This window comes from Acomys russatus, chromosome 12 (assembly GCF_903995435.1).
Source record: "Acomys russatus chromosome 12, mAcoRus1.1, whole genome shotgun sequence".
Lineage (NCBI taxonomy): Eukaryota > Metazoa > Chordata > Mammalia > Rodentia > Muridae > Acomys > Acomys russatus.
The window spans coordinates 14,785,382-14,811,830 of record NC_067148.1 but is presented as its reverse complement, the minus strand read 5'-3'; the positions used below and the strand labels follow the sequence as shown (position 1 = coordinate 14,811,830).

General features: G+C 41.6%; 1 protein-coding gene across 1 annotated transcript; it reads right to left on the bottom strand.

Annotated features, from left to right (window-relative positions):
* Window positions 1-310: 310 nt before the first annotated feature.
* Cd28 (CD28 molecule) lies at window positions 311-26,449 on the bottom strand. Its single transcript, XM_051154534.1, has 4 exons — window positions 26,392-26,449; window positions 8,049-8,402; window positions 5,965-6,080; window positions 311-1,158 (listed from the first exon to the last, which is right to left on the bottom strand). Exons 1-4 carry the CDS (start codon window positions 26,447-26,449, stop codon window positions 1,030-1,032), a joined length of 657 nt encoding a protein of 218 aa, XP_051010491.1. The 3' UTR covers window positions 311-1,029.

Genomic DNA, 26,449 nt, shown 5'->3' with positions numbered 1-26,449 from the left:
AGAAGGCATCCTTGCCACCCTAGCAAGTACTAACACCCCCCTTTTTCACAGTATCGTGACTAGCACTATACAGATGCGGTTCCAGCATTCTATTTCAGATATCTCCAAAGACACCAAGAAAACCAACTGTGGAAAGTTGAAACTTAAACGGTTTGACTATAATAATAATCCTTCATAGCATTCAGATAGCTATATTTCTTTTCTTTTTTCTTTTTCTTTCTTTCTTTCTTTCTTTTTTTTTTTTTTTTTTTTTTTAACATAAAATGACCTTATTTCCTCTCACATTCTTCTCGGTGTGGAAGGACTATTTAGTTCTGAAATCATGTTGGGACTATTAATAATACTGAATTCCCACGACAGGAAATGAAGAAAGCAAGCCCTGGCAGTGCTTTGAGGGCATTCCATGGGTCAACGTGATTACAAATGATCAGAACTCATTGAAAAAAAATATGTCCACATCTTTCTAAACTAACACGAAAACACTAAACAGGAACTAAGTGGCTCATTTCCTGCGTGGGAAAGTGTTTTAATTATTTTCAAATAGCTAACTAACTCTAACCTATCCCTACACTAAACACCAACTTAGCCAAAGAAAAGGTCTTTGATCCTTTTTTCTCCATCCAAAACATTTTTAGCTACCACACTTCACATGACTGAGATGTGCTACTAATAAGTGAGAAAGGAATGGGGGTTGATTATCCAGCAGCCTGGACCCTGACTTTCCAAGGCTGAATGAATTCTCTCGCTTTTTGAGTCCTCTACTTTAACTTCTCAGTCGAGCCAATAAATATATTGAGTCTTGGCGAAGACATGCAGAATGTATCCTGCCGTAGATGCTTCTTTAATTCATTCCGGAGTCTCAAGATGATCAGGAGATTAGACGTAGATGCTCCAAAATAGTTGGCATAGGTGGCCCTGTAGAGGTCCAAAGTGGCCGGCTGAAGATGAGACTGTCCTTTCCTATCCAGAGCAGTGATGTTGAGCAGGTAGAGGGGTACCAGCCGGCTGGCTTCTGGATAGGGGTCCCTGTCAGGGACGGTAGGCTGCAAAGTCTCTCGCAGGGGCATAGGGCTGGTAATGCTTGCGAGTGGGCCCGAGTCTCCGAGGTGTCATGTTCATGTAGTCACTCTGAAGAAGCCTGTTCCTTTTGCTATTTGTCTACAGGGAAAGAAAAAAAAGGGTCAAAGGTCAATATATAAGGACTTAGAGGAGACATTGTGGGAGGGGCTCTAAGACTTTGGGGATGCTTACTCAGAGCATCAGCTGCCAAATGAGCCTGAGAAGCAGTATTTTTTTTTTAATGTACCTTCAACTAGGATAATGACTAATCAGAACCGAACTACTACCAGCTCTATTAAAAATCTAAAGGAAACTGTTTTATGCAAATGTGCCCGTTATTCTCAGTGTTGTCATCTGATCCAAAGCCCAAGGTCATATTTATGAACAGATTCACGATTGATATTTCAACATGTTTGAAAGCCCCTCCTCTTCAGATAGGTTAAGCATTTCCACTTTAATCATTCATTAAGCTGTTTTCCCATAATTAAACAACAGCAACAACAAATCAAAGCCCTTTCAGTTCCTTCGGGATCTCAAATAATAATTATAAATTTATGTTAGCAGGGTCCAAATGAATAAGGGTACATAGCTCTGAACACTTACAATCCTATTCCCTATGTGCATGTGTTGCTGCAAAGACAGTGTTGTCCCCACCACTGTTTCCCACACTTGGCAACCTCTGGGTGAAATTCTACCAGGAGCAGAGAAAGAAGAAAGATACGGAGCCTAGAGCTAGAGTTTGCATCCTGCAAACTCACTTTGTATCTTCACCAAGTTTTTAAACTGTAGTCTAGGAGCATGCCAGATCAACTTGATGGTAAAGTTTGCATAATTTTCAAAAGCAGAAAGTCATGTGGATTGTGGTGTCAGTGTGTTCTGTTATGGAAAAAAAAAAAACAACAACAAATAATGTCCATGTCTAAGTAGACAGGCCCAATGCTCTAAGCAGTAAATAGGTGTGAGCAACAAGTGTTCCTGAATCCATAAATGAGTGAATGACTATAGCTTTGCCCTCATTGCTGTACCCTCCTGCCTAAGGCCTCAAAGGAAGCAAAGATATCTTGGGATGCTACTCAGGCAAGCATTTTCAGTACTGATGCTGGCCTTTCAGGTTTCCTTTGCTAATCCCTTGCCTGTGGGTTCAACCTCCAGTGAAACTATAGCTTAAAGAAAGACCTCAATCATGATTCTGAGGCTCTCCAAGATACACACAAAGGTGAAGAGACACTGCTATGATCAGCTCCATGCTAACCTCAACACCATTATCAGACAGTGGGTTTAGCCAGCGTCGTCCTCATCCTACACCAAAGGGATAGAAATAGCTGGGAAGCTAACTCAGAACCAACAGTACTCATGTGCACCCACAGTGTGTATGTAAGTATGCATAGATTACCTACCTCCTATGTCTGTATATTTGTGTCACTCACCAGTCAATGCCTGTTAAAGATGTTTGACTTCAAGGCCATTCTGCCTTTGCCCTTTCTTTTACCTCTGCCTTGTTTCCTAAGCAAAGCAGCAAGACACAGGGTGTGCATGAGCAATGTGCTTAAATGGCCAAGAATGTAGCAGATTTGAAGGCAGATGCTACCTAAACACGCATTGTAGTACATGTCGGCAAAGGACATGTTAAAAACAAAAACAAATAAACCAACCCTCCTCTAAGTTAGAAATGAAAATCAGTGTAACAGCTCAGCTGGGGGAATAGAGAATTGGGAGTGACAGGTGGTAGTCTGTGGCAGTCTGACCAAGTAGAGCCTTTTCTTTACTCAAATACTAACATGTGGTCAAGCACAGACACAGAAATCCACACAGCCTGGAACCGCCTACAGTATCTTGTCACAGATTCTCAGGAGGCTCCGTTAAACAGTTAACTTTCACCTAGGCACATTGCTGACCAGGCAAAAACAGGATTCCCAAAAAGCTCTAGGGATCCCTAAATTCCTAGCTCACCTGCTTCTTGTAGCAGAAAGAGGAAAAGATAAGACTAAAGTAAAGGTGTTACACTGTTCTGTGAAATGTAAATTATTTTTATGTGCCCCATTTGGTCAGAGAGTGCAAAGTCCTGGGTTTGAGGTCTAAATAAGTGATGTTCTTATCAGATAATGTGATTTGGCTCCCAAAACCACAGAAGACAAGACACGTCACACACTAAGGCTGTCCAAGTCACGGCGAGCTGGTGAGAGAAGCCAAAGGCAGTTTTCTCAAGGCAGAGAGGATGGATCCTACCAGGAATTTATGAGGCTGCAAAGAAAAGCTCAAAACCATCTCTGATGCCCGATTTGAAGAGTGAATTGTTTTAACTCATTGAAAGCGAGAAGCTGTTTTCTTGGGCGATTATCATTCAGCAGACTGTATGTCGTTTTAGAAGCTGACTCCCTAGAGCATATTTACCATAAGTTTTAAAGCCGTGCCTGTGGGGCCACTGAAAGCTAAAGCAGTTCCCAAAACTGCTTCCCACGAAGCTAGTAAATTCCTCTGACCTAGGTCAAAAGATGACAAGGGAGCCCCTTCCCTGGAAGGGTACTCAGAGGGCCACTGCACCTGGCCTGTAGATTAGGAAATTCAAGTTCTCAGTTAGAGACATGAAAAGCCACACAGCAAGTGAGAAAGTCAGTGCCTGAGGAGGATTAGGAGAGCCAAGCCAAACCTAAGAACGCTAAGATCATCAGCAACCACTATAGAGCTAGAAGGTAGAAAGGATGTAAATGTAAGGTCTGGAAAGATGAACTTTCTCAGCTAGTAACAGAGCACAGGCAATGCTTTTCTATACTAAAGCCTCCTGCCACCACCTCCTGATTGGACAACTTTCAGAGTTTCCAAGATAATAACAAGAATCCCCAGAGCCAGGCGAGGTGGCGCACGCCTGTAATCCCAACACTCGGGGAAGCAGAAGCAACTGGATCTCTGTGAGTTCAAGGCCAGCCTGATCTACAAAGGGAGTCCAAGACAGCCAAGGCTATACAGAGAAACTCTGTCTCAAAAAAAAAAAAAAAAATCAAACAAACAAAAATCCAGGGAACAAGCAAGCACTATGTTTCCTACTGTGTAGAAGGTATAGATTGGACAAAAGGTAGCCTGACAAATAGCCACCTGTCCCCTGTGGTCCTGTGAACTACAGGAATATGTGAGGAATAATAGAAAGGCAACACTGGGTCAGAAAATAAGCCATTTAAATCTAAGGCTAGATGTTAGAACTTCGTGACCGAGAGCTAGAGCTGCCCTGTCCCCTCACCAGCACTATAGTAAATAAGATGACAACACATGGCATGACTCCAGGGATCCCTGGCCATACATTGCTTAGTTATGTATATGGATTATGCTTTGAAATGGTTAGATGTCAAACACACTTGGTTGGGTCCTTCTTTGGTTTCTATGAGGGTAATCTGTTTACCAACCCAATAAGCGTTCAGTTAGTCTTAAGTGTGCTTAGTAGCAGATGGATGGAGAACAGGAGAAATGATCCTTTACATCACTCTTGCACAGCATACATTCCTCATTGAAGGAGTCACTTGTATATTCACCCAACTTCTGGAGGAAATTCAGAGGCACACGGAATCAATACACAAGGCATTCTGTTCCTCACGCACAAATTGGTTTCTAAGAAAAGGATCCTTGCTCAGGTGGCACCTTCTTAACAGTGAATGTGTTCAAAAGAGAGGGAGAGAGATGGCTCAGAGGTTAAGAGCACTGGCTGTTCTTCCAAAGGTCCTGAGTTCAATTCCCAGCAGCCACATGGTGGCTTGTAACCATCCATAATGACATCTAGTCTAGTGTCCTCTTCTGGTCTGCTGGCTCACATTCAGGAAGAATATTGTATAAATAATGAGTAAGTAAATCTTTTTGAGAGAGAGAGAGAGAGAGAGAGAGAGAGAGAGAGAGAGAGAGAGAGAGAGTACTGGCCTCTCTTCCAGAGGACCCAGTTTCAATATCACGCACCCACATGGTAGCTTATAAATGTCTATAACTTCAAGATGACCTCTTCTGACTTCCACGGGCACCAGACACAAAACTGGTGCACAGACATACATGTAGGCAAACCACTCATACGCATAAATCAAATTTTTAAAAAATTTAAATGTGCTCAAAAACCAGACATGGTGCTGCATACCTATAATTTCAGCACTTGAGAGGCTGAGGCAGGAGGCTTACCATGAGTCAAGGCCAGTTTGGATGGCCTAGTAAGTTCCAGGCAAGGCTGGGCTACATAGTGAGGCGCTGTCCCAGAAAAAATCAAACAAATGAAAAAAATGTCCAAGCTTGAATCAAATATTCAACACTGAGAGAGATGAAAAAAAATATATATATATATACCAGGCTTATTGCCAAAATGCCTGCAGGGACTGCTGAGCTCAGTGCAGTGGGGAGAGCTCTGAACAGTCACTCTCCTCTCATGCTTTCATGACAGCGTCCAAGTGACCCCCACAATGCAGCTGCTTCTGAAGAGGCAGAAATTAGGACTGTCACAAACAGACCTGCTTTCCTCTGGTTTGAATACACAGTTTCAGCAGCCTGCTTTCGCCTGATTTTTGCCCCATCCCCCAAGACAAAGCTGCTTGTCGGCTTCGGTTGCCTAGCCTTCTGATGGGCTTAGATTTTATATCTTATGTAGGGATTTAAGCTGCTCTACGTGCAATTTTTATGTTGCAAAATTAAGAATAAGACTATTGACCTCCCCCCTATACTTTCCCACCTTAATCTCCCCACTTTAGTTCTAATTCTGCTTGGCCACTTAGTGCCTTCTAGAAAACAGAACTCACATCAGATCATTACTTCATGTAAGGCTGAACAGACTGAAAACAGTATCACCTGCTTTGGTATTGCAGTAGAAAAGATGCAGGCCAGAGTCCTAACGTAGTCGGAGCGCATGCGCAGTGAAGTTACATAAAGCAATGAGTGTCCTCTTACCCAGACAACACAAAGAGCCACCGTCACTAGCAAGCCGTAAAACAACAGGACGCCAGCAACCACGACCAGTGTCCAAAACAGCCTAGGAGATGCCTGAGCTTGGCAGACGTGTTTCTCTGAAAAACATAAGAGAGCAAAGGACACAGGAACAGCAGTTGAGTACATTTCTGTCCTGAACATCAGCGGAGAATTTGAAATTGCTAAAATATGCAAAATATTACCAGCTTAACTGATCTAGTCTTTCTCTTTGGGACTTGAACCCCATCACTGATCGTGCCTTGTCAGTGTACAATGCCAAGGTTGGAAAGCCATTGCTTTACAGCACTACACTGGTGGCATTGCATAATTCAAAATGGCGTCTTTCCGTGAGTTTAGCCTGACCGCCAGCCCCGCCCCCCCCCATCTCTTTATCCTCATCACAAGGTAAAGCCTAAACTCTATTTTTTTATTAAAAAGTAAATATCTGACTCCAACTCCAACAGCTTATCTGATGTTGAATGAGTCACGTTATGTATTTGGTACCAGGAAGGGGGTGGGGGGGAAAAGCATGCAGTTCTACACTGACAACCATGGAAGATTATTCCTAAGCAGAATACTTCATAGCTCGTTGAGATGTATAGATTTTGATAGATGATATTTTTTTACAAGCTCTTTATAATAAAGTAGTAATAAAAATACATAAATAAAAAGGATACCAGCAACTCTCTAGTCCATGAAGTTTTAATCCTGATTATACATTAGAATTATCTGACAAAATTATTTCACAAAAAAAGTCAAAAATTATCTAGCTCCCCTTCCTCAAGTCGTATTGATTAAATCAGAAGCTCAAAGTTGAGCACGGGCATTTTTCAATTTACCTACTTAGGTTTATAACATTCAAACAGGGTTGAAAGCTGCAGAGGACTAATGCCTTCTCCAATTCTCCAAAATGAATATGTGTGTATGAATACACACAAAATACTAAGCTAGAGTAATGGATCGTTTATATGGAGAACACACTTTATTCTTGATTTCCAAGCTAGCATATCTTTTTTTAACTCCTTAATTTAACCCAATCAAAATCTTTTTTCCTAAGCATTATTGATACTAGAAAGCTGAGTTCACATATTAATTGCCTCTGGATTTTGCCAGAGCACAAACGCTATTCTGCCATATTAAGATAATAATGTTTTCCCTTTTTGGCATTTGGTTTTTCTCAAGTACAGCTTTGTTACTGCATAAGAGAAAATGCATATATTGTTATTTGACAGAACTGAATATAAAATGAAGCCTATGATTTCTTATTTATCACTCTATGAAAAAGAAAAGCTGTAATACAGGTATTTATACAAAAATCTACCTGACCTCACTCAGCTTTATATGCTATGCCAATAGCTATATTTGAGCTTGAGAATCCTATTATTTTCCTTCCCGATGTTTAGACAGAACATAATCTCAGCATAAACATAGTGCACTTGTTACCACTGAGTCATGAGCACTGCTTAGTTATCTTGAGTTTGGGGCTATTAAAAAGTTGGAGAATTTACCCAAGATCATAAATTCATGTCCCTTAAATTTCTACTCCATTATCCTTTCTATGTTTTGGAAAATGGAAAGGAACTTAATGGAGGAAGGACATAGATCACAAAAAAAATTGAGAATTGATTTGATCTTCAACCCATTCTTCCTGAGTCCTGATCCATCAGACTATGTTTCATCTTAGAGGACTCTATGCTCAATTTCTATGTGATCTTAGCCAAAGGCAAAAAACAAAAACAAAAACAAAAAACAAAAACAAAAAAAAAAAACCAGCAAACTTTTTCCTGACACTATCTGCTTAAATCAAGAATAATCTTATAGATTCTATTCCCATGGACTGTAACTTCTTCCCTGGCTCTTCCTCATCATGTCAGTGAGGAGAGGAGAGGTAAAGGCATTCAAAACTTAAGCTGGAATCATCTCTAGATTGAAAGAAAGCAGGTTTAAGCATGATTTGCCTTTGAGTCTCAGACCCCTTGTATGCACTCCAGCTCCGCTTAGCCCAAGCTCGCTGTCGGCGTGGCAAAACCTTCCTTCAAGTCGTAGGAGGGCAGATGGCACGTTACCTTTCACGTGAATAACAGTCCCGTTGCTTTTCTCGTTGCCCAAGTAAGGCGGAGGATACATGATCTGGATTTTACAGAAGTAAATATCTGTGTGATTAGCATGCAGATTCCAGAGGAAGAATACCACTGTGTTGTTCTTCAGTTCCCCACGGCAGCTGAAGGCCGAGCTTGAGTTAAACGGAAGCTGATGGGAACAGTTCCATTTTGCAGCGCAGACTTCCACGTCACTGTTCACTCCCTTGTAAAGGGATGCCTTGAACTCCTTTGACATAAGGCTGGAGGAATACCCGCAGCTGACTTGGACTTCATTGTTATCTACCACAAGCATGGGGGACTGCTTCACCGAAATCTTTTCTGAGGGGAGAAAGAATTAGTTAGGAGTATAATAATAATCATCATCATTTTATTGTCTTGAAACCAAAATGAATTAATTAGCTAACTGAACAGATCTCCAACAAAGTTAGTCTCCTGGCAGATAAAGATACAATAATGGTTCTTCTTGGAATGGTAACTTCACCAAAAGTTTTGAAGTTTATATTTCAATAATATTAGCACCCTTTTCTGATTGGGAAAATGGAGCATGCTTCCACCTGGGAGGCACAATGCGACCGTCTGTCAGCACTGAGGACCACCGCAGCTATGCACTAGGAATTTTTGAATCCAGGTGAGATTCCTGTGATGTGTATCAGGCCTTGGGTTGCCTTTCTGAGTGTGTGATAGGCTCGGAAGTGGCTTGAAAGCCTGACTCAGGTGTCCAAATGAATTTGTTTTCAACTATGAGACAGGTTTTTGTAAAGGGACTTAAAAGTTTCAAAACATTCTGGCTTTGCTTATTGACTAAACCCAGGTGGGGATAGAGAAGTGAAGGAAAGAGGAAAACTCTCCTAGCGCCATGCGCTGTCTTCAATTCCTCAGAGAAGAGCCTCCCAAGAAACTTATGTGTTTGTCCTATTGAGTCAAGACGACGTCTACCATGATGCAATAAACAATCAACGATCTGGATGCCACCTCAATTTCTCACTTTAAAAGCAAACAGTGAAACTACACTACCAACTCCATTAGGGAGGAGATCCGTTCATATTGTTTTCCAGTGCATCCCCACTTACGTGTGTGTGTGTGTGTGTGTGTGTGTGTGTGTGTGTGTGTGTGTGTGTGTGTATGTGTGTGTATGTATGTGTGTGTCATGTGTGTGTGTGTGTGTGTGTGTGTGTGTGTGTGTGTGTGTATGTGTGTGTGTGTGTGTGTGTGTATATGTGTGTGTGTATGTGTGTGTGTGTATGTGTGTGTGTGTATGTGTGTGTATGTGTGTGTGTGTATGTGTGTGTATGTATGTGTGTGTATGTGTGTGTGTGTATGTGTGTGTGTGTGTGTGTGTGTGTGTTTACCACAGCATGAGAGGGGAGGTCAGAGGGCAAGTTGTCTTTAGCTCTATATTTTTCCTAAACAAACAAAACACAAAACAAAAATATGGTGTCACTGTGTAGCCCTTCTTATATTTTTGTTGTTGCTTTGAGCCTGTCCTTTAATGGTTGAGCAATCTCTTCAGACCCTCAACTTATAATTTTTAAAAGGTTATTTGTACCTACACCCAAGAGCCAGCTAGAATCAGAAGCTGTTAAAAATGAAATTTATCACTTAACCTGGGATTAAATCCATGTAAACAGATGTTTTGGGTTTTGTTTGTTTGTTTTTGTTTTGGAGGTTGTTCGTTTGTTTGTAGTTTTGGTTTCAGGTAGAAGGTAAGTCCACAGAATTAAATCTATTTACATCAAGAACCTAAAAAGAAAGCACATATCCACAGCCTCTTACTTTCAGAAATTCTGATATATCTGGCATAAGTAAGTGTTGCTATAGGGGTTTGATGGGTTGGAATAACTGTACTAAAATGTAATTCACATGCCATAAAGTTCTCATTTTAACAAATACAGTTCAGGGACTTTTTTTTAATACTCAGGAAATTCTGACTGCACCACGACTATATATATATGGTTTTTTGAGACAGGGTTTCTCTGTGTTAGCCTTGGCTGTCCTGGGCTCACTTTGTAGACCAGGCTGGTCTCGAATTCACAGCGATCCACTGGCCTCTGCCTCTCGAGTGCTGGGATTAAAGGCGTGCGCCACCACGCCCAAGCTGTAAAATATTTTTACTACAGGAAAAGTGAACTTCATGCTCATTAGCCATCATTTCCCATTATTTTCTCCCTCCAGCCTCTGGTAGCCATGTGTCAGTATTTGCCCACTCAGGAAATTACATGTGCATGAAATCACAGTATGTGTGCCATTTTGTATCTGGCTTCTTTCATGTTTCATCAATTTTTACATTTCATCCATGTTGCGACAAAGTATCAGAACTTTATTTATTTATTAGGTTTTTTTTTTTTTTGAGTCAGGATTTCTCTGTGTAACCTTGGCTTTCTTGCACTCACTTTTTAGGCCAGGCTGACCTCAAACTCACAGAGACCCACCTGTCTCTGCCTCCTCGAGTGCTGGGATTACAGGCATGCACCACCGCACCTGCCTCAGAACTTTATTTTATGACTAGATTATATTCTGCTGGATAGATATAGAACATTTTGTTTTTCCACTCAACATTGTTTGCCTGTTATGAACAATGCTGCCATGAGCATCTGTGTAGGAGCAGAGAGGGGGGAGCTAGAGGGCAAAGGGCAGGCTCCCGCAGCCAGACTCCAGTGTTCATGCAGGGATTCCTGTCTGACTCAGCAGATGACATCTCTCCCAAGACTCACACAGGAGAGACAAAATGATTTCCTAAATATAAATTCCTTGGGCAGCTCACAGCTAGTTTGGACCCAGTAGACAGTGGTCTGCAGGTTCTGGGAGCAATTGAAGAACCAATCAGATTTCCTAGACATAAAGACTGCTGCTCTGAGGGACAAAGAATTGATTGACAGATGTTTCCCAAGTAAAAAGTTAGCCTGACTAAGATGTGTCTTCAAGTTGGGGGTGGGGCACGGTAAATGTGTATTTATTGATGCTGTGATGACATGGGAAGAAGAGAGAGGAAAACCAGCAAAGAGAATAGGAGGTGAGAGTGAGTGTGACACTCTGGAGGCAATCACAGCTACCTCCATTCTTTCTGACCGAGGATGAAAGACAAGATTGGAAAAATCAAGCACCACCCACTACATCAGAGACCTCAGGCCCTCTCCTGCCAGTGACAGAGACCTGGCGAAGGCTTTTAGACTGATAAGTAGGTGTGCACACAACTTTTTCACTTATGTAAATCACTTTAACAAAAGTGGAAGCGGTCCTTTGGAAGGTTCAAGAGTGAAGGGATGGGCAGTAGGCGAGATTCAGCTGTCAGAGGTGAGAGGGACTAAACTGCTTTAGAAGTAGTAGATGGAATGAGAAATGTTTATAGCCTAGTGCTTACACAACTTGACGGTGACTTAGGTGTGGCTAAAGAGGAAAGGAAGAGTTTAAAATGACTTCCTCAGCCTCCCAGACTAAGAACCTTTTGCCCACACCTCTTCACTCGTTTCTACTTCATTGCATTCCCAGAATAGACAGTTCCAAAAAACAAAGTTAAGTTTGGACATCTGGGCCGTAAAGAAGACATGTTTCCAGCCTCAGGGGCCATGACACAGGATGGAAGCCTTTCAGAAGGAAGAGGCAGCAGTCATTCTCGGAAACGGTTTTTCTTCTCAAGGAGTAAGACGGTAACTCAAAGGCAGCTTTTTCTTCTTCCCGTCATCAGCCCTGGGAGTTCGAGCCTTCGCGCAGTTGAGGTCATCTGACTTCAGAGTTGCAAATTGAAGATGTTCTGAAGAAGAACTCCACAGGCCCCATGTCATGTCACACGTCGCTGGGCTGGTGACACAAGCAGCCACGGAGCAAGGAAAGGGAAGAAATCTCATTTTGTGACTGTGCCAAGTTTTATTGGAAAAGAGTTTGGAAACAACTATGAAAAGGAGATAACGCAGCTTACGTTTCTCTCTTCTGTGTCAACAGATAATTTTTTAAGTTAGCGGAGGCTTAAAGAGAGGTGCTGTAATTGAGGTCTTCTGTTGTTTTGTGCTAATATGTGGCCAGCAGCTTCCTAGCTTAGAATTTAAGCTGATAAAACTCTCTCTCTCTCTCTCTCTCTCTCTCTCTCTCTCTCTCTCTCTCTCTCTCTCTCTCTCTCTCTCTCTCTCTCTCTCTCTCTTTTTTATGTTACACCTTTCTAGATTTTGGTCCCACTTTAATTTATTCCAGTGATTCAAAAAAAAAAAAAGCCCATGTGAGAACGCTATCTGACAAGACTTCAAAATCGACATCTCCTCTGGAGACACACTAAATAAAATAGGTTTGTTTCTGGTATTAGTGTGTTCATTGTGTGTGGCTTCTGGTACATACAATACTTCTAGCTTCCTTTAATTTACCTTAAAATGGAGCAGGTGTAAAGAGACAAAGACACAGACAAACCACAGCAAGTGACAATGGTCAGCTCTGCTTCGTATTTTGGTTTTTTGAGTTTCTGGGAGGCTGCGTTATTTCAAATAATTTAAGGGAATGCTGTAAAATTCAAGAACATAACTATACTAAGAACAGCAGCTCTCAGCCTGTGAGGTCAAGACCCCCATTGAGGGTCGCATATCAGCTATCCTGCGTATCATATGTTTCCATTACAATCCATACGGTAGCCAAGATTATAGTTATGATGTAGCAGCAAAATAATTTTATGGTTGAGGGTCAGCACAACACAAGGAACTGTATTGAAGGGTCTCAGTGTTACCAAGGTTGAGAAACACTGGCTTGGAACACTGGTTTGAAGACTTGCTGTGTTTCCAAATCATGCTAGGAATGACCTTTCTTTCCCTCACAAATATTTGATTGCATTTCCCTTCTTGTGAGTGGTTTTACTAGAAACATTGTTAGCCTCCAGACTGCCTTGGCTGTTTTGGTGATGAATTTGTGCTCTGCTTTTCAAAGCCTTTCCTAGCAGCTAACCGAGCTAAAGGTGTGGAGACAGGAAGCAGTAACCTCAAAACTCTTTCCCCCACAAGTCCTGCTTGACAACACGCAACATGAAGAGTAAGATCAGCGGTAAGAAGACACTTATCTCCAGCCCATTTGCAAAGCTGCGAGAGCCAGATTTCCCACCGATAGTCTGTGAAGCTTGGGGTAAGAAGCAGCTTCTGGGAGGTTGAAAATTGGTTGTGTCTCCAAGGGGATGGGGTGCTTTCAAAAGCAACTTCCTTCCTTCCCATCAGTTCTAAGCAGGTCGATTACTATATTTAGGAACCAGACCAACCTCTGTACAAGTGCAGTGGAGAACCGTCAGGACATTGTAGCTCCTCACGTCAAAGAACCTTGGTCTTAAAAGGGTGCATACACAGACACATATGCACACACATGCACACGAACACACACACACACACACACACACACACACACACACACACACCTTCCAGGTAAGCCAAGTCTTGTATTTGCAAAGAATATGAAACATAAAATGTAGGGGACATACTGGCTTAGAATTCATGAGGCTGTAAAAGCGTTTCCAAGAGTCCTAGGGTAAGGACAAATGAGCGACTTCTGAGACCTGCAGTCAAGCCTTCCAACAGATCTTAGTCGACTGTTTCTCCCTTTACCACACTGCATCAAAATTCTGACACAATTGCAGGAGTTGGTTCTAGGTACTCTCAAGGCTGGACTTGCTGAAGAAGCCAGTACTAGGAGTTTCAAGAGAAAGTGAGAGAGATTACTATTTAGTAGTGGGTAAGTTGAATGGAAGGAGGACTGGACCAAAGAAATTTTCATTTTCTGCACCATTTTAGTGAAGGATTATATGCAAAAAAAAAAAAATACTCAGCTGGAAGGAACTTGAAGATTATCTAAAGCCAACCCCTTTTTTATAGTGGAGGCTACCGAAAACAAAGCCATGACCTATTTTTTTTTTTTTTTTTTTTTTTTTTTTTTTTTTTGGCCATGACTTATTTTAAAACAAGGTCACACAAATAACTGAAGAGCAAATGTATAGTTTATTTGTGTAGCTATAAAAACTGATACTTTCAATGAATGAACAGAACAAAAAAACAAACAAGCAAACAAACAAACAAACAAAAAAAACCAAGTTGACTCAGTTAATCCTGTGCTCATATCTAAAGCAAGTATGTTTCCAGCTAGTTCTTGTTGGCCTGTGACTTTCCTTTCTGTTGTTTCGGTTACCCACAGTCAACTACAAAGCCAAAAAAATTGCATGGGAAATTTCAGACACAAACAATTCATAAATTTCGAATTTGCATCATTATGAGCAGGATGCTGAAGTCGAATGTTTTTGCCTCACATGTGAACTATCCCTTTAATCAGTGGTTCTGCAACGCATGCGCTACTACAGCCACTACCAGTCAGCCCTGTGATTGCTCCCTATGCCATCAGATCGGCCACTGAGGTATCTCGCCGCTTTTGTTCAAACAATTTGTATTTTACTTAGCCCTGCAAAGTAAGAATAGTGACTCTGGCAAAAAAAAAAAAAATTTTTTTTTCTCTACTTAAGAAAGAAAGAAAGAAAAGAAATCAAATGCTGGGGTGCTGAGGATGTATAGTAAGGGGTGAACGCCTTCCTAGTTTGCCACTACGTCTTCACTGCAAAAGCTGCATCCACAGTGTATGGGGGGCTTGGTGAAGACAGAAAAGACATCATTTACAGAGTCTTACTCTCTGCGGTTCCAGGGGTCTCCTGAGGGTCTTGGAACAAGTTCTCCATAACGAGGGATAAGGATAAACAGGCTTGGCTCACACTCTGAGAGCCTTCCTAAAAGTTGCAGGCGAATCTCAAATGAGACCTACAGACAATATTATGATACAAGCTGTCTCCCATAAAGAATTTCTATTTCACAAGTAGTGGCTATCCATCGCAGCTCTTCTATGTCAGTTTGGCCCCATGTACAAAAGGATGTCAATCAGTCAGCTCATAAAGTCACTTTTCAGTCCAGCTTTTAATGGGTGAATCCTTAACCAAAAAAATACATTTTTAATCATGTCTAAATTTATAATAGTCTATAGATATTCTATATTTTATTTTTATATCATTAGAATCATAGTGAAGGAAAATGGCCCACCAAAGCCATTTTATATACATACTTAATTAGAAATTGATTTTCCTTCTAGAAATTCTAACGGATTCCATTTATTCTCACCACAACATTTCTATTACATTGGGGGGGGAATGAAGTCATAGCTTCCTATTTCTGATGCCTTCTTTTAAAAATTCTAGTTGAACAGAATTGATATGTTAGTAACATGTTAGGTAGGAACAAGGGGGGGAAAAGCTTTCTATGTTCAGTCATATTGCACTCCAGTGTCTGTGGTCTACTTGTGAGGATAATAAAACAAAGCCATTAATGCCCTACGGTGCTTTGGATGACCCTAACTCTGAAGTTCATATTTTTAAAAATTAAAATACAAGCTAAAGTCTCAAAATAACTATGATCATTTTCCATTGACTCTTTTCTTAAATTTCTTTTCATTTTTTAAGAAATCATGGTATAAGTAAAGTATTTTTAATGAATTTGAATGGTATGATATATAGGCATGTATGTTGTCTCCTTCAGGACTCCAACTGAAAAATAGATGGCCTGTCGCATCACTGGCACCAGTAGGCCAGCTTGTTTGTAAAAGCTGCACCATTCAAGTTGCCAGAGAGCAGAAGCCAACGGGAGGAGGGAACACCTGTGGCGGGTAGCCGCACAGCTGTGACCACTCTTAGACCTGAAGAGAGGAGTTGCCAGAGCCGGAAGGACACAGAAGTGTAGCAGCAGCCACTATGACAAAGCATGAGTTCTACTGACAAAAACAAGCTGACCAACCAGCCTTATCCAAGACTGTGTACGTCATAGCTATCAACTATATTAAGCACGCTAGCTCTTATCAATAGACTCTAAGAGTTTAAACCAAAACTTGAATATTGCTCAACCCAAACAAAAACAAATGCTTGTAGGTGCCGATGAAAACAGAAATAGAAGCCTGATAAATAGATTTACTAAATGAGTTACTTTGGACAATTACTGGTCTAACCCATACCCTAAACTCTGATCTATGTTCTTATATGGGCAAACACAACAATGTAGTGGACACTTGTCCTTGTCTCTTTAAGATCTTATTGTCCTCCATGCAACTGTCAGAAAGTAACTCAGAGGGCAAGCAGTTTGATAGCAAAATGTTCCCTCTGAGCACTGAGGCATCAAGCAGAAAAATTATCAGGATAACTAAAGCTTACACTCTGAAAACATATTTTGATTAGTCAGAAAATTGCTCTCTGATATTCTAAATGCTTCTGTGACAAAGTCATGGACTCTAATGCATTTGGCTCTTTGGAGATGGAAAGATGAGGAAGAAACCTGCTGGGTGTACAGTTATACACCAAACCTATGGGCCATGAGGTCTACAACAGCAAACCCAAATGGGGTAAGATTAAGGGAATGATCTTACTGAAAGGGTTTATTAGGAAGTAGCAAGGAATTTTATTTAAGGAAGAAATGGGTAAGGTGTTTATACCCATTATGAGGGGCCTTTGATACCAAGAAAAGGCACATGGATTTTACCAGGAAGAGAAACAGATTCTCTATATGTAAGAATGGGGCCTCCTGGAGAGAGTTAGCACAGCAGTCAGGAAGGCACTGGTCCACCGAAACGTTAAGGGCGACTCAGAAGCCAGTGAGAGACTGTGGCCGCAGCACAGCTGTGAGCTGGCAGGGCATGAGCAGGAATGAAAGGGATGAGCAAACCATCAGCACTGGACTCACAGACAGTGGCATGAGTTCCAGTGCCAGCTAAGAGCGGAACAGAGGCACCACTGGCAACATTAGGTAAGTTAATAAACAAAATCTGTTTGGAGAAAAGAAACAGATGGGTTGTTTCAGAAACGTTAGACTTGCAGGGTAGATAAGGCCTCCTAGGGGGAAGACCAGGAAGGAAGCAGAAGGCTAGATAGGGCTACAGTTTAAGGAAGCTGGTCAGAGCCCGAAATGAACTTAGGTCACCAGTGTTGGGGTGAAGGACAATTTTAAGATGTCTAGAAAGCCATTGCCTGCTCCTGTGTAATCAATCCAGCCCCACCTCTCAGGGTTACCAATACAGAACTGAAACTCCTAAACACACAAGCTCATTAGCTTGAGGACGGTTTCACCTACCATTCACAGGATAACAATGGTCCTCTCATTTTCTAGAGCTAGAAGGACACCATGACAGAGCAATTTAAGTAAACGGAAGTGGCCTCATACCAAATACTACTGAACCATTCAAAAAATCAGATTGTACTATTCTAGGACCCAAAGAGTAGGCAACCTGTATTAACTTTCAACACAAATATTATGACGATAATTCAATTTTCAAATGATAGAAAAACACAGAGATAAAGGAATTACATTAATATAATGTTTTCAATCACTTTATTGTGTAAACTCACAAACAAGAAGATCACATGATAGATTAAATCAGAGTGGCTAATTTAATATGTTGTTTTCTAAGTGTGCATTTTCATCTGCTGACCAGATCCTGGGGCTCCTGAACCACCATTCGAAACAGTTATGTAGAGAAGACAGCACAACATGTATCTTATCTGCTCCACCCTCTGTAAATGTGTGCGTTTGAAGAGTCTGTTCAGGGTTACTGTGGCATACAGACTCTTCTGGGTAGGTGTCAGAGCCTGGATTGGGGAAATAATTACTGGTTTAGACCTGAACTTTACAGTGGAAAATAGGAGTCAGAAAGGCAACATTGCTCCCCAAAACCCTGCAGTCATTTCTAATCACATTAGCATCTAAGATTATAACAGATCTAAGAGATTTCAGAGATAGCTGGCTTATAATTCTCTGCATATATATGTATGTATGTATGTGTATGTATGTGTGTATATGTGTATGTATGTATGTATGTATATGTGTATGTATGTATGTATGTGTGTATGTGTGTGTATGTATGTATGTATGTATGTGTGTGTATGTGTGTGTATGTATGTGTATGTGTGTGTATATGTGTATGTATGTGTATGTATGTGTGTATGTATGTATAAAATATGTTCTCTGACAAAAAAAAAACCACAAAGAGATACCAAATTAACATCTGACTGGAAACTGGAAGCCTACCCACGATGTTGGTTTGAACTTTGTGGCCCTGTTATCTCAGCCAGGGACTGAGGTCAAGCCAGACACCCTGTACACTTAAAGATTTATCCTTTCTCTAATTTTCCTGTCTTTTGAGAAGACTGCCCTACCTCCCTTTTTTGTCTTCTCCCTCCTCCTTTCTTTCCTAGGAGTATTTCCTCCCTCTCTTGCCCCTCAGAACCACACACATACACCCACAGTCACACACACTTGTGTCCAGCTCTTAGCTCCCTTCACATATCAGAGATGATTGAGTCACTGAATTGCACCACCCATCACACTGCTGCTGTGTAAAAAACAGAAAAACAAAAAAATAAAAAAACAAAAAAAACCATGGTAGATGTTTCGGGCGATCTGGGTTTCTGGTTGGCTCGCCTGGTCTACTAATCCCCTCTTCTTTGCTCTATCTCGTCCCAGTCAGCTTTCTCTTAACCTTGGGGAGTTTTATCTTCCTTTCTCCAAAGTTCTGTCTAAACTCAGAAGTCTGGCTGGTCTCCCTCACCAGCAGGACACATTTCTCTTCCCTTCTCCAGTCTCTTCTGGAAGGCCCTTTCCCTTAGCTCTCTCCCCTCCTCCCTCTGAAGCCTGTGCTCACCCAAGCAGAGGAACTCCCCAGACTCTAGTCAACTCACTTTTCCTGCTCCTTTTGGGCACCCTGCCATTTCCCTGCCTTCTTCCAGCTTCATTCCACACACCAGCTTCTAAGTGTCTTCTTAACTCACTTCAACTGCTTCAAGAAACCTTGAAAATCCAGCTTCAGTGATTTTGTTTGTTTGTTTGTTTGTTGCCTCAGTATTCAGGCCTTTGTTTTGACCTGGTTGTCTCTTATCTCCATAGACTTCCAAGTCTGAAGTCCAAGAACATGGAGCCATATTCCTGATTTTGTTTCCTTAGTGATCTCCTTCTTTCTCAGCCAACATAACCTTGGTAAGAACGTGAAGCCTGATGCAACACACTGGATTTTTACATATTTCCTAGCTGTGTGATGGTAAGCTAGTTGTACCTGCTCGGTATTTCCATTTTTCCATCTATCAGTTGATATAATTATGATAATTTCTTCATAGGACTTAAGGGGGGAGTGAACGTCTTAAACAATGAAAAACCAAGTAGAAAAATGTCTACAACATAAGTGCAAACTAAGTGTTAAGATGGCAATTTTCATCAATAACGTCAGCCTTTAAATTCCTACCCACTGACAACACCCATCTCAATTCCCAACTCTTCATAAAGACTTACCATCCTACAATAATTTGATGGGGTGGAGGGGTTAAGGCAAGGTGTCACACTGTAGCTAAGCTCGCCTAAAATGTACTGTGTAACGCAGACTATCCCAAAGCTCACAGCAATCCTCCTGCCTCCGACTACTGAGGGCTTGGGACTGCAGGCATGAACTATCACTCCCAGCTCCTCCATTCCTTTCGACAGTGTTTGCTCCATGCTTCTCCATCTTTGATACTTGCATGCTCATTTCCTTTTTCAGCAAGTATTTGATCAATTCCTACATGCTTCCTGTAGCATGCCCAAAAAAATAAGCTTACATGGGTGAATGGGACGAGAGCCTGGTCCCAAGGAGCTAATAGTCTGGTATGCAAACCAGATGCTACCAGTTCACAACAACAGTTTGGGCAACTCTAAAAAGAGTTCCTTGTTTTGCTATTTGGGGTCACAAAGAAGACCTTCAAGTGATAGGTAGAGAGGGTACCCCAGACTATAGGACATGCAAAGCCATTAAAGCATCATGGGGCACCATGAGGTAAGGTAGGGGAATGCCAGCTGTCATCATGTAGCTGTTTCCAGGTGTGGCCTCCTATTACACAGTTCCCCAACTGAATTGCTGAGTCTGTGAAAACATGAGAACTCAACTAATGACGCAAGTAGGTCCTGTTTGCTGTGCCCTTAACTTCTTGCCCTTTCCCTCTTGTCTCCTCAACTCTGTGAAGAATTAAAATATGAACAGTCTAATAACTGCTTATTAAAGTGAGCTACATTCTCATAGGACAACCTTTTACAATAAAGGCAGTCACTTCCCCTCAGGAGACGAATCCCTCCACCAAAAACCTAGTGTGAACAGACCCGGAACAGCAGGGATAGAAGACAGTAGACCCGGAACAGCAGGGATGGAAAGAAGAAACACAAGGCAAGTACAGCTTCAGTAAGGTCACGTGGGTGGGTGCCGGTGTGAGGCAGGGGAGGATGTTGGAGTTGAGAGCCTTTTATTAGGGTACAAAAGAAACTAGCTCAGATAAATTAGGATGGGACCAGCCCAAAGGCATCCAACAATGCCAAGAAACCCGACAAAATAATCTTTCAACATCTTCAAGTGGCCATCAGCACAGCTTTCTTCTCTGCAAATTGAGAAAAAAAATACCTGTTTCGGGTGAAAGCGGGAGGGAGGGAGGAATGGGAGGATGCATGGGATGGAATGGCAAATGAGATGTAATATGATTGATTTTAATTCTCAATTTAAAAAAAATACCTGTTTCCTCCCATCTCTAAACACCTATGGCTCCACAATAATAAATTAGTGTGGATAGAATGCTAGTCATAATTAACCTAAGACCGAAAGAACAGAAAAATATATAAGAATTTTACAATTCTCACTTTTACTTCATCACATCCTAAAATGTGTTTCTTTTTAATCTGTCACAAAAACCAGATTAGAAGTTTGCACATAGAAGACACTCAATAAATACCTGTTAAAGGGTGTCTGAATGAGGGATTCCCTCTTCAAAGCACACAGAAGGCCTGGCACTTTAAAGAACAGCACCTTACTAGCACCCTGTTTTGGGGTCCCAAGAGTGTCCCAGTAGAAGAAAACATTCTCTTGGTAGATGCTCTTTCATGCCCACACTCTGACCATAGAATCTGCTTCAGGTAGATCCATGCTGACCTCAAATTATGTATTAGTAGCACCCAATAGCAAAGACAGTCCCCAAGTCCCAGACAAGCTGCAAATGCATCTAAGTGATGTTCTAATCCTTCTTCCCAAGCAATGAAAACCACAACCTTCTACTCGATCACTGAGTTAAAAGTTACAATTTTGAGTCTGGGGAGATAGATAACTCAGGAAAATATGTGCCTTGCAAGCATGAGGACCCAAGTTCAATGGCCAGAACTCATTCAAAAGGTAGGTGTTGTAACCCAAGTGCCAGGGGGACAGAGACAGGGAAACCGTAGTGCTTACTGGCCTGCCAATGAGGCCTGCTTGGTAAGTTCTGGGCTAGTGAGAGACCTCCCCCCCCCGGCCCCCCCTGTGTCCAAAAACAAAAGCAAAAGCAAATGGTGGTCAGCGCCTGAGAAATGGGATCTGACACTGCCCTCTGGCTTCCACACACATTCACATGTATGCACATACACCTGTCAGAACACGAACACATCTATACAACGAAACCCAAAAATCAAAGGTAAAAATTCAAACACCCACCCAAGGTCTCCATCAAAGAACTTATATTGTTGTTAGAATGAGGGACATGTCAATAATTCAGATGTCTAAATGAATTAGTGGGTGATGAAGAGACCTAGCCATTGCGATTATACATTATATGGTGGATCATAAGACAGCAAAGTGATTCAGAAGCTGTGGAGAGGGTTTCACGATTAGATCAGAGACCAACGTGAACTGTAAGAGGTTCTGAATGATGCCATTAACCTGGTTACCTTGTCAACCAGCATCCGCAAGATAATGAAGATGGTGACAAAGAGATGACGGTAATCATGATGTGCAGATAAAAGAGCTCAAAGCTAAGCAAAAAAAAAAAAAAATCTCCACCACCCTGGGGTGTCTCTTACTCATGAAGAGCACAAATACAATTTGCATCATAATACAAAGACAAAACTAAGGTACCAATGACATTAGCACTGAATCACTGAGACCAAAGAGAACACTCCCCGCAAGAAACTAGGGACTTCTTGATTCCACCCAGCAAACCTCTCTTCCCGAGTTCAGGGTCACCAAACTGAGAGTTACAGAGTGAAAACCTACTTTGAGAACCCCTTTTCCCCTTGACACCTGAGTGGCCTCCCCTCTCCCCACCACCAGCTTCAGGGACTGATCACTACTCAGGAAGTCTCCTGCTAAAAGCTCTGGGTATGTCAAGCTTTTGTTGTTTTGGTCCTCAGTTTTGGTTAACTGGATGATTCCTGGGGAGGGGGTGGCACCAAGTCCTATAACCCAGTCACTGACCAGAGAGTCCAGAGAAAGCCTCTCGTGACTTTGAAAGCCCGGAGACCCCCCTCCTCCAGTGAGTCACAAAACCACCCAGGTGTCATTTCTCCTCAAGTTTGTCTAAATCTCAACAGGAAAGTTCCAACCTCCATGAACAAATTTCTTAAAAGGAAAAAGGCAAAGTGTAATTTAACTGAGATGAAGTGAGAGAAGGGCTTATCCCTGGCAAGCGCCTGCTATGACGTAATCATGCTCTCCGGGAGTTGCGTGCCTTCTAAGCTCTAGAAAAGGGAACCCCGTGTCCCCACCAGTGTCTGTGCTACTGAACAAAAAGAACAATGGCTTAAGGTGATAAAGTACAACACCCTTCTGGGCTGTTGGTGGCATAATTTTTTTCTTCACTTTGTAAAGGTCAGCACACAAGGAATACTCAAAGGAAGATAGCTACACAAGACAAATGTCAAATGGTAATGACGGAGAATTTCTTGTGAAAATAGAGGGAGGTAGGCATTTAGAGAGAGAGAGAGAGAGAGAGAGAGAGAGAGAGAGAGAGAGAGAGAGAGAGTCCACTCTAAAAAAGGGAAGCAACGACAGCCCTTCCCCCACAGCAAAAGTCTGCACACGTGCCCTTCACAGTTACAATCACAGAGTCGGTTCTTCTGTCTGTGGCAATGACTCATTCCACTTCTTGGAATTGATAAATCAGTATAAATTTTAACAGTCCTTCCTATTAAAGTCTTTGCTAGATGAGTTGCCTTTAAAGAGGGGGAGGGGAGGGGCTTTAAAAGATAGTGTATTAATTAAGAGCACAGTGGTGAACCAAATTCTTAGCAAATTCCATATTTTTGGAAGAAGCTATCCAATTTCCTTCAAATGACAAAGCACCTGGTCAGTTTTTAAGTCAGAAAAGCTGGCTAGAGCACAGTAGGAGCTGTGTAAATACAGCAGTCTGCTGATTACATTGCGTTCTTCAAGGCTCATCTTTTTTTCTTTTTCTTTTTTTAATCTCTCTTTCCCAAAACCAGCCTCAGAGCAACACTTAACTGTGAGAAGTCAATTATTTCTTTCTGTGCATCTACCACAGAGGAAACCGTTTGCCAAAGACTGAACAAAGATAAAGTTCTTAATTACTTTGCTTCGTAGATTTGGCTTGTTATTAAATGCCAATCACTTTCTGTGCCTCTCTACGGAAGGGGAGTTCTAAGGGGAATGTAGCCTTATTACACAAGCATTTGCGTCCAAACTGGCAACTTGAACATACTTTATCTGCTACAATTTGGAGAGAAGCGAAAAAGAATGATCTCACGGAGAAGTAAACAGATGTTTCCTGATGTTAGTCTCCGTACTGCACGGTCAGCTCAATGTTGGCTAGAAAACATACATGACGGATGGATGATATACATTACCGATGCACTCCTACCATCAACCACAAATGAGTTTTACTCTCAGGAACCTGCAGCTGTGAGCTAGACTCAAAGTCCAAAGCCCAACAAAATCCTGTCTTGTCAGATCTTTGTAGCACAACTATCCACTCTGCATACGCAACAAGGAACTCTAGCAGAGGACTTATCCAAGGTGTGGCTTTCTAGCTCTTCACAGATCCTATGTCTTTAATTTTGAGCCATAAAGACCTTTCTGCTGCACCACCCAAAACAAAAGAATCAGGTTAGACTTAACCATCATCAAGTACGTATGTTAATCTATGCAGTGAGCCAACAAGTCAAAACTATTACATTAATGAAAATAAAGACTTACACAGACACACACACACACACACACACACGCATGCATACTTTAATGACGATATTGGTTACTTTTACTTCTAGGAAGATCAAGGACAACTGCTTTATTTTTAAGAAAACATCTCAGGTAGCCTAGGTTAGCCTCACACTTGTTGTGTGGAGAAGGATGACTTTGACCATTCTGATCCTCCTGCTTCCACTGGATTGCAGTATTGTGCTACCACGCCTGGTTTATGCTGGGCTGGCATCAAACCCAGGCTTTGGTGTATGGTAGACAAGATCTCTGGCGGCTGTGTTACATCCCCAGCCCAAGACAATGCCACTTGACCAGGGAAGTTCCTCATGTACCATGTCTTTGTGGGAGGCAGTGAACATGGAGAGAGAAACAGGACGCACACAAAAGGCTTTGGCTCCATTTTGCAGGAGTCACATCTGCTTGCCTGTTGCAATTGTCTTCCTTTTCCTTTGTCTTCCTTCTCTTAAGCTTCCTCACTGGAAGAGGCACCTCGAAAATGTGCTCTCTGCCTCCACCCCTTCTACCTCATTAATGGCCACTTGGCACCAAATTCTAAGAGTCGGTAGGAAAAATGAACTGGTGTCTATGAAGTCAAATGTGTCTTAAGGTAAATAAAACCGACGGACTACCCGTGTGGACTGCCCAACTTCTCTTTTAGCTCTGCCTCTAACAAGAGGTTCTAAAGGAGGAAAAGCACAAGACTTTAAGTCCAATCCAAATAGTTTCTGAAGAAAATAAATGACTTATGGCCAGATGGTTGCCCACAGAGGGCATCAGAAAAGCATGTGTACACAACTGCCAATGTTGGGTAACTTTCAATCAGGATAAGATATGACTATCTAATAAATTAAGGTGTCGTAACCATTCCTGTAAAAGAAACTCCAGATCCCTTAAACACAATGCGCAGAAACCTTTTCAAAATAAGTTTTAAAGATTCCTTAGCTCTAAACGTGTGTTGCCGGATCCTGGGGCATAACTTACCGGCCAGCCAGGTCCTTCATTCCAGCAGCATTTTTTAAATAAATATATACAATCCATGGTCACCAGTACATCAAACAACAAGAGTAAGAAGGCATCTATGGGTGACTATTTTGTGTTTCTACAAATTAGGAAATGAAACTCCTTGGCCTGAGCATTCATGGGATTTAAGAGTAACACCTCCCAACAATGCAGCCTGCAATGCCAAAATAAATGAGAAGAAAAATGAAAACACTGGCTTCACACTGCATCTTTCTGAGTGAAATGTCATTGTCTAAGTACGTCCATGAACTGCTTGCATCCAGTTTTCAAACAGTGATACCCTTTTCTATTCCAGCAGCTAAAATATCGGCCTTTGTCTGTTAGAAACTATGGCTTAGTGGAGATAATTTAACACTGAATTTATATGAGTTGGTAAAAATACAAATCATGGTAGCTGGGAGAGCATTACGGTCAAATGCAAAGACTCTTGAGTCAGACTAAGGTAGTTTGACATCTGCAGCTAACAGCCAGGACCTGCACGCTCTGGGGAAATTATTGAACACTCTCCTCAAAAGGTGTCCTCCATCTGCCAGTCTCTTCATCTGAAAAGGGGGGTTTAAGACAGTAAACACCTAGTTGTGAGAACCAAATGCTGTTCATAGTAAGAGCTTTCTAACTGACAGATATATAGCTTCCTTGCCATTGTTATTGGGAGTTTGAAGGCTTTTAACCTAAACAAACATATTTTAAGCAACAGTAAAAGGAAGCTTACTAGTATCGATAAGTGCTTCTGTGCCCACTGCCGGATTCTTTTCGGCACTCACTAAATTCAGATAGACATAGTACTTAAAGGAACACCATGCCTGCTGGCCAAGCATTGAGCGACCTAAGACTTTCGCATTGATCAGTTCATTTTACCTCACAATGAAATTGAGGTGATATTTATTAAGGCGATATAATTTTACAGAGATTTAAGTAGTTTAAACACTCACCCAAACTCCACTAGGAAGAGTTGAATCTGAGATGTGAGGCCAGGCAAGCTAATCCAAAGCCTTCAGAACTTACTTACTTAACTATTTATCACAGTTTTCTAGGATTTAAAAATTAAAATCCTGATTATCAGATAAAAGTTTTTGGGACCTTATCAACTAGTAGTTAAATAAAATGACTTTTATTAAAGCACTGTATACTGTATTATGAGAATCAGTTTCTGAATAGTAGTTTGTCATGTTAGAGGAAAATGTTCAAATGTTCAAATTTCACAGGTCACTACAGTTTTAACAATAAGCCACACTGGTCACAAGAACACAAATAAAAACCTTAGGGAAGAAATGAAATCAAAGTTGTTTACCTGCTGACTGAACTGAGGAGAAGAAGTTGAGAGCCAAGAACAGCAGCCTGAGTGCCAT